Source organism: Erinaceus europaeus, chromosome X, assembly GCF_950295315.1.
Source record: "Erinaceus europaeus chromosome X, mEriEur2.1, whole genome shotgun sequence".
Classification (NCBI taxonomy): Eukaryota; Metazoa; Chordata; class Mammalia; order Eulipotyphla; family Erinaceidae; genus Erinaceus; species Erinaceus europaeus.
This window is the reverse complement of record NC_080185.1, coordinates 50,831,214-50,847,531: the sequence shown is the minus strand read 5'-3', so window position 1 is coordinate 50,847,531 and position 16,318 is coordinate 50,831,214. Positions and strand designations below refer to the sequence as shown.

Below are 16,318 nucleotides of genomic sequence, written 5' to 3'. Positions count from 1 at the left end.
TTTTCCACAGGGGTTGGGACAGTTTACTACATTACCTTTAACATTGTTTCTCTATGCTCAGGACTTTTAATTTCTTGAAAATTCCTCACAGTGTGTTTTCTAAATCATTTTACTGATTTCCATTTCTGTAGACTTTTCCCCCTTATTCATCTCCCTTTTTTTCACCAGATTTATTTCTGCAGCTTAGTGCCTATGTGACAAATTCACTGTTCTCAGCAGTCATTTTTCTCTCGTTCCTTCCCTCCCTCCATTCCTTTTTTTTTCTTTTTTAATATAGATGAGAGGGAGGGGAGACAGGAAGAAAAAAAACCTACAGTAATGCTTCACTGTGTTTGAGAAGCTTCTTCTCTGCAGGTGAAGACTAAAGGCTTGTACCCAGGTTCTTGCACATGGTAGGATGTGTGCTCTATGGAGTGCTACATGACTCTACTCCCAGGACTTTCTGTGTATCCACCATGATTTTAGTTGTAATATTTTGTCTCCCTCGCCCCATAGTTGATATTGCTTCTCTTTTCAAGCCCACACATGATGCTGTTGCTATTTAGAGCTAGGTTTTTGTTGTGTAGGATGTGATGCATCTTCCAAAATGGTGCCTTGGGATGTGCCTGTGAGGTACAGGATTTAGTATGTACGTTCTAGCTTGTACCTAGACTTCTGAGAATAAGCAGACCAAGAGATTTATTTCCATGGAATTTTTTTAGGAAGTCCTTTACTGTGGCTGGGTCTGTTAGAACTCCCTTGGCTCTCCCTTGATGAAGACAGGCCCTATAACTCTCTTTGTATGGCCATGTATACCTCTGCTTTAGAAAACGGTTTGGTTCTTTGGCCCACTGATTATTGGATTATGTTTGCTTATTTTGTAGATCTGTAACAATTCTGTATCAATGTCTGATATCAGTCACTTGTCAAATGATGAGCAAATATCTTTTCCCATTTACTGGGTTGCCTGGTTATTTTTGGTGTAGTTTGCTTTTGATGTGTAGAAGCTTTGTAGTTCAATATAATCCCACTTATTTCCTCTTATTTTCATTTCCAATGTCCATGGGGTTGAGTCTTCAAATACATCATTTATATGAAGGTACTGCAGTGCTTCAGTGATATTTTCTATAGATTTTAGTTTCTAATGTACAGGTCTTGGATCCGTTTTGGTTGGTGCATAGTGTCTAAGTGGTGGTCTAATTTCACTGTTCTATATGTGGCTGTCCAACTTGCTCTGCACTGTTTGTTCGTTACTTGTATTGATTATGCTCCTATATGTGTATATGTAAGTGTATATGTGGGATCATTTCTGAGCTCTAGTTCTTTTCCATGATCGAAGTTTCCATTTTTATCCCAATAATTTACTGTTTTAATCACTATTTCTTTGTAGTATAAAGTTGGAGCATGATTTTTATTTATTTATTTGATTGTTTTTACCAGAGAGCTACTCAGCTCTGGCTTACGGTGGTGCAGGGAATTGAACCTGGGACTTTGAAGCCTCAGGTATTACATTTTCTTTGCATAACCATTATCTACCCGCCCCCTTTTGTTGTTTTCTCATAAGTGCTCTATTAGTGATTTTTGTGGCACCATACAAATAATTTGGAAAGTTGTTCAGTTTTCTTAAAAAATGTCACTGGGAGGAGTCGGGCTGTAGCGCAGCGGGTTAAGCGCAGGTGGCGCAAAGCACAAGGACCGGCATAAGGATCCCGGTTTGAACCCCGGCTCCCCACCTGCAGGGGAGTCACTTCACAGGTGGTGAAGCAGGTCTGCAGGTGTCTATCTTTCTCTCCTCCTCTCTGTCTTCCCCTCCTCTCTCCATTTCTCTCTGTCCTATCTAACAACGACAACAACAATAATAGCTACAACAATAAAACAACAAGGGCAACAAAAGGGAATAAATAAATAAAATAAATATTTAAAAAAAATGTCACTGGGATCCTGATAGGGATTGCATTGACAAAATACAAATTGCTTTTGGCTGAATGGCCATTTTAATAATGCTTACTCTTCCAACCCAGGAACATGGACTGTCCTTCCATTTCTATATATTCTTCATTTTTTTTCTTCTCCAGGGTTATCGCTGGGGCTTGATGCCTGCACTACAAATCCACTGCTCCTGTGGCCTTTTTTTGTGTTTGTTTTGTATTGGATAGGACAGAGAGAAATTGAGAGAGATGGGGAAGATAGCGAGGGAGGATGAAAGATAGATACCTGGGAGTCGGGCGTAGCGCAGTGGGTTAAGCGCACATGGCGTAAAGCGCAAGGACCGCGTAAAGCGCAAGGACTGCGTAAGAATCCCAGTTCAAGCCCCAGCTCCCCACCTGCAGGGGAGTCGCTTCACAAGCAGTAAAGCAAGTCTGCAGGTGTCTCTTTTTCTCCCCCTCTCTGTCTTCCCCTCCTCTCTCCATTTCTGTCCTGTCTAACAATGACGACATCAATAACAACAATAATAACTACAACAAGGGCAACAAAGGGAATATATATATGGAAGCTAGACACCTGCAGACCGGCTTCACCACTTGTGAAATGACCCCCCTGTTTGTGGGGAGCCGGAGACTCGAACCACAATCCTTGTGCAGATCCTTGCAGCTTTGCACTTCATACTATGTATGCTTAACCTGGTGTGCCACCACTCGGCCCCCCTTCTTCTCTCTCTTTTTTTTTAGTTTCATTTTTTTTAACCAGAGCACTGTTCAGCTCTGGCTTATGGTGGTGTGGGGGATTGAACCTGGGACTCTGAAGCCACCACCCATTTTTATTTTATTTTTTTAGTTTCCTATAGCCCCCTGTAAGGGTCCTTCACTACCTTTATGAGGTTTACCTTAAGATATTTTTATCTTTTTAGATTTTTCTACTGTCTACCCATTTCTATGCAGAAAAGCCACAGTTTTGTATTGATTTTGTATCCTGCCTCTTTGATGAATTTGTTATTTCCGGAAGCTTTCTGGTTGAATTTTTGGGATTCTCTAGATAATATTATCATGAAATCAAATAATGAAAGTTTGGTTTCTTCCTTTTCAATATAATTTCTTGTCTGATTGCAATGACAGGGACCTTGAGGTCTATGCTGAATGATCATCTTGATTGTGGACATCCTTGTCTACTTATCAGTTTTACTATGAGTTAGTCATAAATACCTTTATTATGTTGTGAATTGTCCATCTATTCCCAATTTCTAGAGAGTCTATCATAAATGTATGTTCTAGGATTCCTGCTATTTTTTTTGTTGATATGGTGGATTACATTGATTGATTTGAGCATGTTGAACTATCCCTATTTCTCTGGGATGAATCCAGGTTGGTCTTAGTGAATTATTTTCTTATGTTATATGATATGTTGTTGGATTCAATTTGCTGAGATTTTTTCCAGAACTTTACATCAATGCTCATCGTTTATGTCCATAGTTTTCTTTTTTGAAAGAGTCTTTTCTTGCTTTGAGTTTCACAAGGAAGTTAGGCTTATAGAATATGTTTGAAAGTGATTCCCCCCTCTTTAATGTTCTGGAGAGTTTGAGGAGAATTGGTGTTGGCTATTTGAAAGTCTTATAGGATTCCTTAGTAAAGCCATCTATCTGGACATGGGCTTTTATTCTTGGGAATATTTTTATTTACTGATTCTATTTATTTGTTAGGAATTAACTTTTTCAAACGATCTACTTCCTCTTTGGTTAAGCTTTGCAGGTACTATGATTCTAGGAATGCATGTATTTCATCTAAGGATGTATTTCTTAATTATCTTTATTTAGTTTGATAGAAACAGCCAGAAATCTAGAGGGGAGAGGGTGATAGAGAGGGAAAGAGGCAGAGAGACAACTGCAACACTACTTCACCACTTGGAAAGTTTTCCCCCTGTAGGTGGGGACCAGGGACTTGAACCCAGGTCCTTGTGCACTGTAATGTGTGTGCTTAACCAGGTGCGCCACCACCTGGCCCCCTAAGGGTGTATTTCATGGAGATGTTTGCAATATTTAGGTTATGATTCTTTGTATCTCCCAGTCTTCAGTTGTACTTTCCTTTTCTTTCTTTTCAGTTGTACTTTCATGTTTCTAATTCCTGCTTGTTTTTATTATACCTTTCTCTCTTTTTCTTTTTGTGAGTCTAACCAGCAGTTTATCTATTTTATATATCTTTTCAACTAACCAGCTCTTATGTTTTGAATCATCTTTTTTCTATTCCATTAATTTCTGCTCTGATTTTGATTATTTCATTCTTCCTTTTGACTTTTGGGTCTCTTTGCTGGACCTTTTCTAGTTGGTTCAGTTGTGATATTAGATAGTTTACTTGAGATCTTTGATGCTTGCTGTGGTGGGTATGTATTGCTATAAACTCCTCCCTGTGGTCAGCTTTTGCTATATCCCACAGGGTCTAAAAGTTGCTCTCTTCATTTTCTTTTTTAATTTTATTGGATAGAGACAGAAATTGAAGGGTTGTTGGGGGGAGAGAGATACCTGCAGCCCTACTTTATCACTCATGAAGTTTTCCCCCTGCAAGTAGGGACCAGGGCCTAGAACCTGGGTCCTTACATACTGTAATGTGAATGCTTAACCAGGTGTTCCCCCACCTGGACCCTTAACAAGTAATTTTTTTAAAGTTCTTTTTTTTAATTTTATTTTAGTAATTCAGGTGTTATTTAGAAGTATATTGTTCAGTGTCCATATGATTGATATATTTTTCCTTTCTGTGGTTGATTTCTAACCTCATTTTTATGATTTTTAATATTCACATGTTTATTATGGCTGTCTTTGTTCCTGACACAACACATGGTTAGTCCTTAAGAATGTTCGTACTTTTATCAGATAGCAGAATTACTTACTGTTCCTGCCCTTTTGCCTGTATTATTGGCTTGGTTACCTTGTCCCATCCTGTCTGTTTTTATTTTGGATATGTGTTCCTAGAGACATAGAATAGATGGATCTTACATTTTAATCAAGTCAGATACTATGATTCTCTTGACTGATGTGTGTAAGTCATTTCATATTTAGAGTGATTATTGATAAATATAGTTTTGATTATGGCCATTCTGATTTATGTCTTAAGGTTTGTTTTATGTTCTTTTTGATTCTTTTCCTGTTTGCTTCTGCTTCTTACTTTGTGTGGATGATTTTCTGTGATGGTCTCTCCTACTGTTTATATGCTTCCAGTTATCACTGTGCTATATTTTGAGTTTTGTGTATAACTTACAATATTTACAATAATATTTCTTAAGTTGGTCTTGGCTCACCAACATCTGGTTTATATTGCTCCATCTATTTCTTCCTGAGAGAAGAGGAATAAAGGAAGAGCACTCAAGAGTTTTAATAGGTGTAGGTATGACTTAGAAGAGAAGGCGGGACCATAGAAAAAAATGAGCAGATATATATTTATAGAAGTAATAGTTAACCTATTTTTTACATTGGGAGAACAACTGTAGCAGAGTATGGAAGTAATGGGGACATAGAACTCTGATGTTGTAAACAGTGTGGAATTATACCCATTATATATATTTTGCTTATCCTTGTTTGTGGGTAGTTTTGCTATGATGTGTCTTAGTGTGTGCAATTTTGAATTCAGTAACAATTAACTGTCCACTTTTGTCCCACACTTTTGTGTCCCAGCACAGTTTATTAAAGAGGTAATTTCCCCCTTGGATGATTTAGGCATCCATATATATGTGGGTTTATCTGTGGGCTTGCTATACTGTTCCATTGGTCTGAGTGCCCATTTTCCAGTATCACACTATTTAAATTCCTACTGCTTTGTGTTACAAACTGAAGTTGGAGAGTGTGATACCTCCATTCTTTTTTTTTTAAACCTGAATAGTTCTTTAGATATTTGTGGGTTTTGTGGTTCCACAGGAATTTATGAATAAATTGTTGAATTCCTTGAAAAAGTTTACTCTTTAAATGATAGACTTTTGTATAATTATTTCTGAAAATATATACTGTTTTCACTTACTTTACATTTTGTACTTTGATTCATTCACTCATGAAACTCAATTAACTGTACTATTACCAAGGTCTTTCCCAGGACTAGGACAAGTGACTCTCTCTTGATGTAAAATATAAAGGAGTGACACCTTTTTTTTTAAACTTTTATTTATTTATTCCCTTTTGTTGCCCTTGTTGCTTTATTGTTGTAATTATTATTATTGTCATCGTTGTTGGATAGGACAGAGAGAAATGGAGAAAGAAGGGGGAGAGAAAGACACTTGCAGAACTGCTTCACTGCCTTTGAAGCGACTCCCCTGCAGGTGGGAAGCCTGGGGGCTTGAACTAGGAGGATCCTTCCTCAGGTCCTTGTGCTTTGCACCAAGTGCGCTTAATGCGCTACCTCCCGACTTCCCGGAGTGACACTCTTAACTCCTCTTCCACACCAAAACAAAACAAAAACCCCATAATCAAGAAGTTGACTGAGAAAATAACTCTGCTGGTAGAGCCCCTTTTTGGATCCTTGGTGCTATTTGTACCAGTTCATGTGCTCTCTCTGCATACTTGGTGCTATTTGTACCAGTTAATGCACACTCTCTCTCATGCTATTTGTACCAGCGCGCACACAAGAGTGTACACACACACACACACACACACACACGATAGTGATGCCCCGCTTTTGAGCCACCAGGGGAAGCTCCATGAAAAGTGGCTTGTTACTGAGTGATCTCTCATTTCTTTCTTTTTTTTTTTTTTTTGATAGATCAGCAGCTTTATTTAGTTTATTATTAGAATCATAGAAGAGAAAGAACCAGACACTCTGGTACATGTGCTGCCGGGGATTGAACTCGGGACTTCATGCTTGAGTATGATGCTCTGTGCACTGTGCCACCTCCTGGACCCCTCGACCAGCAGCCTCATTGAAGCGAGGCGTGACACTCCCCCCCCCCCCCCCCCCCCCGCGGTTCCGGCGGTCACAACTTCCGGCTCGGGCATTCGGGGTCCTGCAATTTTTCGGTCTCTCATTTCTTTGTCTCTTCCTCCCTCCCTCCTTTTTCACTATGTTAAAAAAGAATAGACATTTAGTGATAATTATATATGCATAAAACCCCAGATTTGAAGTCACTCGTACTTCATTTAAAAAATGATGACCAGAAGATAGCTCACTCAGTAGAGTGTACAACTTTAGACCTTAGGCCCTCGATTTAAACCCAACACCATGAAAGCTCTAATAATAATAATGGTAAATGTGGTATATCTGTTCTATGAGAACTAATAAAAAAAAGTCAAATATTTTTGTTTTAACTTATTGGCTTCTTAAATTTTGTAGCATACTATAATTTTGTCCAGGATTTGGTATCTAGAAATGTAGAGTCGTTCTATGTATATTCATAATTTTCTTCAGGTGTCCAGAAGCCGACTTCAGCTTTGTTGATGGGGGACTACCATTAAATTTATTTATGTTAGTCTGGAGCCACTTCTTGAACTATACCTTTTTAGCCTTTTTGTACCTGATAAGCCTGCAGATAGATGATATCTCATGAAAGCCTCTGGAGAATATAACACATTTTTCTATAGAGGATTTTTTGTAATATGCATTGACATGGAAAATAAAGTCAAAGTAACTTAAAATGTCTTGCGCTTTGATTCTCAACCCCATAAAAAGTTGTTTAGAGGCTGGTCAAATAGCTCACTCAGTGTGCCTGTGCTGCCATATATACATGACCCAGATTTGAGCCCAGCCCTCACCACATTGAAGGCAGCTTCAGTGCTGTGTTCTCTTTCATTCTCTGTCTCACTGCCTTTCTGTTTCTTGTCTTTAAAAAAAAAACTACTTTTGTCTAGTATTTTATCTAGTGACTACAGATAAAATACTATTTTATACTATCTTTACTTAAATTTTACCCCATTTGCTTTATTTCTTATTAGCTAAGGAAATAAGAGTGATTTACAAGATAGTTGTACTCATTTACTTTTCTAACCATGGTGTGATGTGAATGCTACTTCAAGAGGAATATGAAGCTTTGTTGAGGTGTTACTGATTTGATAGAAAAACAAATTTGCCTGGATATAGCGCACTTGAGTGAATGCACACATTACCAAGACTTAGGTTCAGAGGGCCGGGTGGTGGTGCACCTGGTTGGGCACACATGTTACAGTGTGTAAGGACTGGGTTCAAGTCCCCAGTCCCCACCTGCAGGGGGACTGCTCTGTGACTGGTAAAGCCATACTGCAGGTGTCTCTTTCTCCCTCTCCATCATTCCCTTCCATTCCCTTTCTGGCTGTCTCTATCCAATAAAGATAATTTAAAAAAAAATTAGTCTCAGGTTCAGGGAACCAGTTCCCACTTGTAGGGGGGATGTTTCAGAAGCAGTGCTACAGGTGTATTTCTCTTCTCTTTTTTTATTACTATTTATTTCCTGGATAGAGACAGCCATAAATTCAGAGGGAAGGGGAGATAGAGAGTAATAGAGACACCTGCACCACTCCTTCACCACTTGTGCAAAGCTTTCCTCCTGCAGGTGGGGACTGGGGGCTCGAACTTGGGTCTTTGTGCATTGTAACATGTATGCTCAACCAGGGGTGCCATCACCAGGCTCCTCTTTCTTCCCCTCCATCTTCGCTTCCCCTCTCAATTTCTCTACCCTATAAAATAAGTTTTTAGAAAGAATGTTAAAAATTAAACAAACAAAAAACCACCTCCGTCTCTGGGAACCAGAAGATGACATCTTAACTGATAAGAGTACATGAATCACCATGCAGAAGAATCCAGGTCTTAGTCTCCTGGGTTACCAGTTGGAAACACCTATAGGGAGGAAGCTTAATAAGTTGTGGTGCTGCTCTGCATTTCCTTCCCCTCCCCCATATTCCTCCTCTATCCTCCCCTCTATCCTCTCTGCCCTTTCCCTCTCTCCCTCTTATTTCCCTCTGCTTCCCCTTTTCTCACTGTCTGGAAGAAAATATGTCCACTGGGAACAGTGGCCAACAATAATCCTGGTAGCAAAAATCAACTAAAAAAGTTATTTCTATAAACATAGCCTTCAGCATTTAAAGCTTTTAAAGCATTCCTCTTTCAGAACTGTAGAAATAAAGATTTAATTGTAATGAAACTACAAAACAGTTGAGCAAATTTTTATAATGTACTATTTAGATACAGTAAAAATTGTTTTGGGGTGCCCAATTCTGAGTTTTGTTAGTGTATAGAGATGTATTGTTTTTTCAAAAAAAAAAACAATGTAGATCACTTTTAAAATTTGCTCTTCAGCTTCTCTTGCTAAATTGTAAGAATAATAATTTCAACTGTGTCAATTGTTTCTGTACTAAACTGTTCTAAAACTCTGCATTTAAATGTTTAAGAAACAATGAGGTTAAATTTGCTATACTACTTAGATTAAAATTATAATACAGATAAAACAAATAAAACTCTACTTGAATTTCTCAGTCAACTAAAATGATTCCGTTTGATTTGAGGGGTTGTATCATCTTTTGTAAGAAAAAAATGACAAAATTATCTGGCATACTATTTGCATTTGGATATACTTATATTTTCTGGGTTGGAACTGCATCATTTCCATTTTCTTGAAGGAGGATATTAACATTTATACACTCAAATTTCTTAAATAAAAAACTCCAAAATTAGTACAGTTTTGAAATAAGCAGGTATAGAAAGTTAAAAGGATATATTTCATCTAACCTTTTAGTTTTTCTTTATAATTAGAAATGTAATCTTTATAATATTCTGAATCTTAATAGTCAAATTTTATTGCTTCCAAGTTTTTTTTTTCAAGTTATCTTAGCATAACCTGTAGTGAACTAGTAGTTTTCATCTGACATATTATCTATGAGAACGTGGACAAGTAACCTTCCAAGTTTTCATTTATAAATCATACTGTAATCATAGTTATATGACAAAGTGGGGCACAAAAGAAGGAAAAGATAAACTATGGCTTTTAGCGTGTGTGTTATGAATTTCCACTTTATTCTCTTTTTCAGTGGTTGCTTCACCATCCTATCCATACTTTTCTGCTACTCCTATACCTGCTGCCACAATTCCACCACCTCTCCCTCCTCCTCCTCCTCCTCCTCCTCCTCTTGAGGTGGGAGGAGCATCAAATTTACCACCACCACCTCCACCTTACTCTTGTGATCCAAGTGGTAGTGATCTTCCTCAAGGTAAATTGGTTTTAAGATTTGGGATGTTAGTTAGATCTGAGTATGCAGTTTTTTTTAACATGTTATCTCTTTGTTTGACCTATTGTAAGATGAGGACAAAATGGATAAGTATTTGAAAGAAAAATACAAGGTAAGTGACTAAGGAAAGGAGCGATCCAAAGCTGAGATTACTAATTTAATATTCTTTTGCTTCTGTTCTGAGTTTTCAACCTCTGAGATGGTCACCAAGATCTTCTGTTTCCTTTTCCTTGAAGCTTCATTATCATCCCTTTTAAATTCAGTTTACTGGAGAACATAATTATAAGACAGTTGTCATACATGTAGTTTATCCATCAGTTAATAGATATCTCTACACCACATCCATCATGAAGCTGACATTTTATTCAGCCATATAGCACTGCACTCCAACCCCAGCTCAGTCCTCCTCCATCTCCACCTTTGTTGAATAGTAATGGTGATAGTAGACAACACTTAAATTAGTGTACCTGATTTAAGAGGGAAAACTTTCAGATTCTTGCCATTGGATGTGGGTACTCCAATGAGGGAGTGTTTCTTTACATACTATACAATAAACAAGGAACTAGTAACCAACATAGCATATAACTTAATAATACCTCACTGTGTAGCTTTGTCACATTTTTTTTAACCAACGTACTGCTCAGCCCTGGTTTATGGTAGTACAAGTTTTGTATATGCATATAAAAGGAGTGCTTTTCTATATTACTTGTTGATTTTTGTATTATCTTTTCATATACTTTAGCTTGCATTAGACTTTATATTATTTCTCCACATGATAAAATTAACAGCTTGTATATTGAAAGTGACCTTAAATATATCTGTTAATTTAACAGAGGTATGAAATTTAGGAGCTTTCTGAAATTTCGTTAAAACACTAGTTAATTATCCTTTTTTATAAGAATATGCATAGAGTGGTCCGGGAGGTGGCGCAGTGGTAAAGCTCTGGACTCTCAAGCATGAGGTCCTGAGTTTGATCCCTGGCAGCACATGTGCCAGAGTGATGTCTGGTTCTTTCTCTCTCCTCCTATCTTTCTCATAAATAAATAAAATCTTAAAAAAATGAATATGCATAGATCCTAAGTTATTCAGTAAAAATGCATTTAGAGATATAATTAGAATGTTAAACATTTCCCCTCTTTCTAACATAATTTTTGTACATTAAATTCTGTATCTGGAGAAATTTTGTCTTAGGCTATATGTAAGTTACCTAGCTCGTTGCCTCATCTTTTTTAGGTTCTAGCAGTGCTATATTAGTCATGTTAAGTAAAAACTAGGGAATAAATGGAGAAATGTGCCTCAGGTAAAATATATTTTTCATGCATAAGTGATAGTTTTAATGACTTATGTCACCTCGTCTAAATGTAATATTTTTCTATTTTAGATACAAAAGTTTTGCAATACTATTTCAATCTGGGATTACAGGTAAGAGTTATCTTGAAGTTGTTTAATAAACTCTAGGTTGTAATATGTACTGGCAGTGTGCCTGAGATCCATGGTTTATGTACTCAGTGTACTGAGTACCAAAATGGTACACTGAGTTATTTCCCTTTCTTCCTTCCTTTCTCTTTCTCAGGTGAAGCTCTTTATAACATGAAACTGTTTCTCATGTGTAGTAAATAAAAATACTTTTAGAAATATGACTAGGTAATCAGGTTCTTGAACATTAAGAGCCAGGAACACTGGGGAATATCTAAATCCTGTTTTGGAGACTGGGTAGAGATACACCTATTACTGTGTGAGAAACCTGTTCAAGCTCCCAGTCCCCACTTGTAGGTGGGAAGCTTCACAAGTGATAGCAGTGCTGACAGTAGTATCTCTCTCCCGCTGTTTCTTTGTCTCTCTAAAAATAAATAAATAAAGGAAAATAAAAAGATTGCTACCAAAAGTGATGGGATCATCATGCAGGCACCAAACCCTAGTGATAATGTTAGTGGAAAAATAATTACTATAAAAATCATATTTTTTAACTTCTATTTATTTATTTTCCGTTTTGTTGCCCTTGTTTTTTTATATTGTTGTAGTTATTATTGTTTTTATACATAGGACAGAGAGGGGAAAGATAAGACATTTATTCCCTTTTGTTGCCCTTGTTTTATTGTTGTTGTCATTGTTGGATAGGAGAGAGAGAAATGGAGAGAGGAGGGGAAGACAGAGAGGGAGAGAAAGACACCTATAGACTTGCTTCACCGCTTGTGAAGCAACTCCCCTGCAGGTGGGGAGCCGGGGGAGTCGCTTCACAGGCAGTGAAGTAGGTCTGCAGGTGACTCTTCTGTCCCCCTCTTTGTCTTCCCCTCCTCTCCATTTCTCTCTGTCCTATCCAGTAACGACGACATCAAGAGCAATAATAATAACTACAACAATGAAAACCAAGGACAACAAAAGGGAATAAGTAATATTAAAAATAGTGATGAGAAATTTCACCTATGTGTTAACAACTACTGTAAACCATTAACAATAAAGTGATAAAAAAGATTTAAAGATAATAAATATTAAAAATATCCTGAATTTTACATCAAAGGAGCACAATAAAATGAATAATAGATATTTTGATTCATTTTCATAGAGTCTGTTATATTACATCTGGGAAATAATAAGTTATGAGAACCAATACAATTTGTATAATCACTGTATACACTGGTATATTTCCTTAAGGCTTTTTATCTCTTTAACAACATACATGTTTGTTATATAAGCTAAATTTTTAAGTTATGTGAGCATATTTTTAAAACATTTGACAGCATTATTTTTATTACCTAGATAGTATTCTCTCTTGAATATATCATAATTCATTCATCCAATTTTCTATTGTAAAATATTTATGTTGTTCAGTGTTTCTACTTTTTATATAATATTATAAGTGACTTCTTTGTTTATTCAGTAATATTTAGATCTCTGATCTCCATGGGATGCTTTCTTAAAAGAATTCCTAAATTCAGATCTGAAATACAAATGTTTCAAAAACTCTTAAAGTTGGAATAGAGAATGAATTTTGTTAATGTTACTTTTTTTTTTTAACAAAAGGGAATAAATAAATAAATAAACTCAAAATCATTGAAATCATTCCAAGTATCTTCATTGATTTTTAATGACTTACTGACTTTATGTGCCTTAAGTAATAGACAAATATACTTATTTCTAAAATTAAATAAATAGGTGTTTTCCCTACCTGCTTCAGTAATCTCTCTCTTTCTACTTTTTTTTTTTTTTTTACCACAACACTGCTTAGTTCTGGTTTATGGGACTTTGGAGTCTCAAGCATGAGAGTCTTTTTGAATAACCATTATGCTATCTTCCCCACCCTGTAGTATCTTTTAGGCCATAAAAATCATTGCTAACCTCACTTGAATTTCATAATAAAACTTATTAGTGATTAACTGTATTATGAAAAACTTATTAGTGATTAACTGTATTATGAATGAGGAACATAGGTTTAGGATGTACATAGCCTGTCAGAGCAGAGAATTAGCATGTATAAGTTGGCTCCCATTGCCACCTCATGAGAGAACCTGCATGGGAGGAGTTTCATGAGTGGTGGAGCTATGCTGTGGTATCTCTGCTTATGTCTCTGTTTCTCCCTCATCCTCTCCTAAAAAATAATACCCTCTGGGAGCAGTAACTCTGGGGTGGAAAATAAGGAACAGTAATATATTTTTTTTTCTTTTTCTTAAGTGCTATCACCACAACTACTGGCATGCCATGATATATGTGCCACAGATGCAGCAGCAGCAGCTTCATTTAGAAAATTATCCAATCTATACTGAATCACCTTCTCTGGTAGATCAAACTGCTCCTCACATTAGTGAGATGGGGAGACAAGACGGCATACAGGCAGAAGCATCAGCAAATGGTAAGTGTATTATCACCTGTGAGAAGAACTACAACTGGAGGTTATTGTATATAATTTAAGTCTTCAGATGTTTTGTTGAGTCCATAGACTAGACTACCATTCTTACTAAAACTTTATACTTGAATAATTATGTTTAGCATTCATTGTGGCAAGATGGGAAAGTTTCATAAATCATTCTGCATATTGAGTCTGGTGATCAACTTCAGTCATGTGAAAGTGACTAATGAACTGAGCTAGTTTTTTCATGAAAACAAATTTTAGTTGAGATGATGATTGACAGACTAGTCATTCAGACTTGGATATCTGGAGAAATTTGCTCAAATAAACAATGTGAGCCTGTCAGTTCAAGAAAAATAATGTGTGGGTCATGTGGTGGTGCAACTGGTTAAGCACACATGTTACAGTGCACAAGGACCAGGTTCGAGCCCCTGGTCCCCACCTGCAGGGGGGAAACTTCATAAGTGGTGAAGCACGACTACAGGTGTCTCTCTGTCTCTCTCCCTCTCTATCTCCCCTTTCCTCTCAATTTCTGGCTGTCTATACAATAGATAAAGATAATAAATTTTTTTAAAAAGGAAATAATGTGGTAGTTATCTTGTCGATGGTTATTTAGATGATACATGTCTTATTGGAATGCAGGGGGAAACTTCATAAGTGGTGAAGCAGGGCTGCAGGTGTCTCTCTCTCTATCTCCCCTTTCCTCTCAATTTCTGGCTGTCTATACAATAGATAAAGATAATAATTTTTTTTAAAAAGAAATAATGTGATTGATAGTTATCTTGTCAATGGTTATATGATATATGTCTTATTGGAAACTTGAATAATTTGATATTGACCAACTCTTAAGAAGTTAATTGCCTAGAAGGATTATAGGGAATGCTTATACATTTTTTAAATCATCTAAATCATCCCAGGAAGATAACTATGTCTAAATAGAATCCACTTGACATATGTACACAGACATATGCATTTATTAATTGTAATTAGGAGATGTGAATATAATTTTTGGTGGCCAGTTTTTCTGTGATCAAGTACACATTTTCATTCTCCTATAAAAACATAGTTATATTACTGTTTTAGTAAATCTTTAAAATGTATTACTATACTTTTACTATATGTATTATTTGTTTCAGGCACTTATACAAATGTTGACCCTGCATCTGTCCCTCATGGAACAGTCTATTATCCAGTGATGTCAGATCCCTATGGGCCAACTCCTTTGCCAGCCTTTGATTCCTGCATTCCTGTTGTGCCAGATTATCCCTATAATGCCCCCTGGCATCCAGTTGGTGCACCATATGGTGGCCCTTCTCATCTCCATGGTGCTATGAATCCTGGGCCTGTTGGCTATATTGCTTCACCTCCCTCAGCCTCTCATTATGTACCTCAGAATATGTAAGAATAAGCAGTATGGTGTATTCTTGCACTGCCATTTTTCTTGCTGTTGATTTTTTTAAAAGTATTTCATGTTTAAGTGATAGAGGTGATTAGAGTGGTTACCCTTGTGTTTGTATTTAAGGTTATTTTAGCTTTTGATTTAAAATTGTACTTTAAAAGAATTATTACTTTGGGTTGTTAATAAGAAAATTGAGACATGTACAACTATTGAGCATACTTTATTGCATTCAGCTATTCTGTCATTGAGCTTGTTAGCTTTGTTTGCTGATGGTTCCAATTGATAAATAAGACATTTGCCTTGATTCAAATGTCATACCGTATATCAAACCACATAAAACTGGAATGACTTACACTTTTCTATTAAAAAAAGCTAAGAAGCTTTGCTTTTTGATAACTGTCTTAAGATTAAATGGAAAAGCTCTTCAGATTTCTTTAAAATTGTCTGAACTTATGTTAATCAGTTTTGAAGGCACATGGTGCTCTACTTTAGATTTATTCCATATGCTCTTGTTTAATATTGGATTTACATAACTGTTTTACTGCACAGTATTGAATTGGTGTCCTTTGCACAGTTAGCAGTAAATAAAATTAGCATTTAAATTTGCTGAAATGAGTGGATTTCTTAAAATTTTAATTTATTTATAAAATTGAAACACTGACAAAAACCATAGGATAAGAGGGGTAAAATTCTACCACTAGAGCTCTGTATCCCATCCCCTCCCCTAATAGCTTTCCTATTCTTTAACCCCCTGGGAGTATGGACCCAGGGTCATTATAGGGTGCAGAAGGTTGAAGGTCTAGCTTCTGTAATTGCTTCCCCTCTGGACATGGACACTAGCAGGTTGATTCATACTCCTAACCTGCCTCTCTCCCTAGTGGGATGGGACTCTGAGGAAGCGAGGCTCCAGGTCACATTGGTGGGGTCTCTGTCCAGGGAAGTCCAGTTGGCATCATGCTAGCATCTGGAACCTGGTGGCTGAAAGAGTTAAGATATA

General features: G+C 36.8%; 1 protein-coding gene across 1 annotated transcript in view; it reads left to right on the top strand.

Moving 5' to 3' along the window:
* ALG13 (ALG13 UDP-N-acetylglucosaminyltransferase subunit) overlaps positions 1 to 15,933 on the top strand; it is a 76,459-nt gene extending 60,526 nt beyond the window's left edge. Inside the window, 4 exon segments of the mRNA XM_060182654.1 lie at positions 9,881 to 10,060; positions 11,460 to 11,500; positions 13,748 to 13,925; positions 15,059 to 15,933. Of these exon segments, the coding sequence (XP_060038637.1) occupies positions 9,881 to 10,060; positions 11,460 to 11,500; positions 13,748 to 13,925; positions 15,059 to 15,324 (665 nt within the window). The 3' untranslated portion in view covers positions 15,325 to 15,933.
* Positions 15,934 to 16,318: the final 385 nt, after the last annotated feature.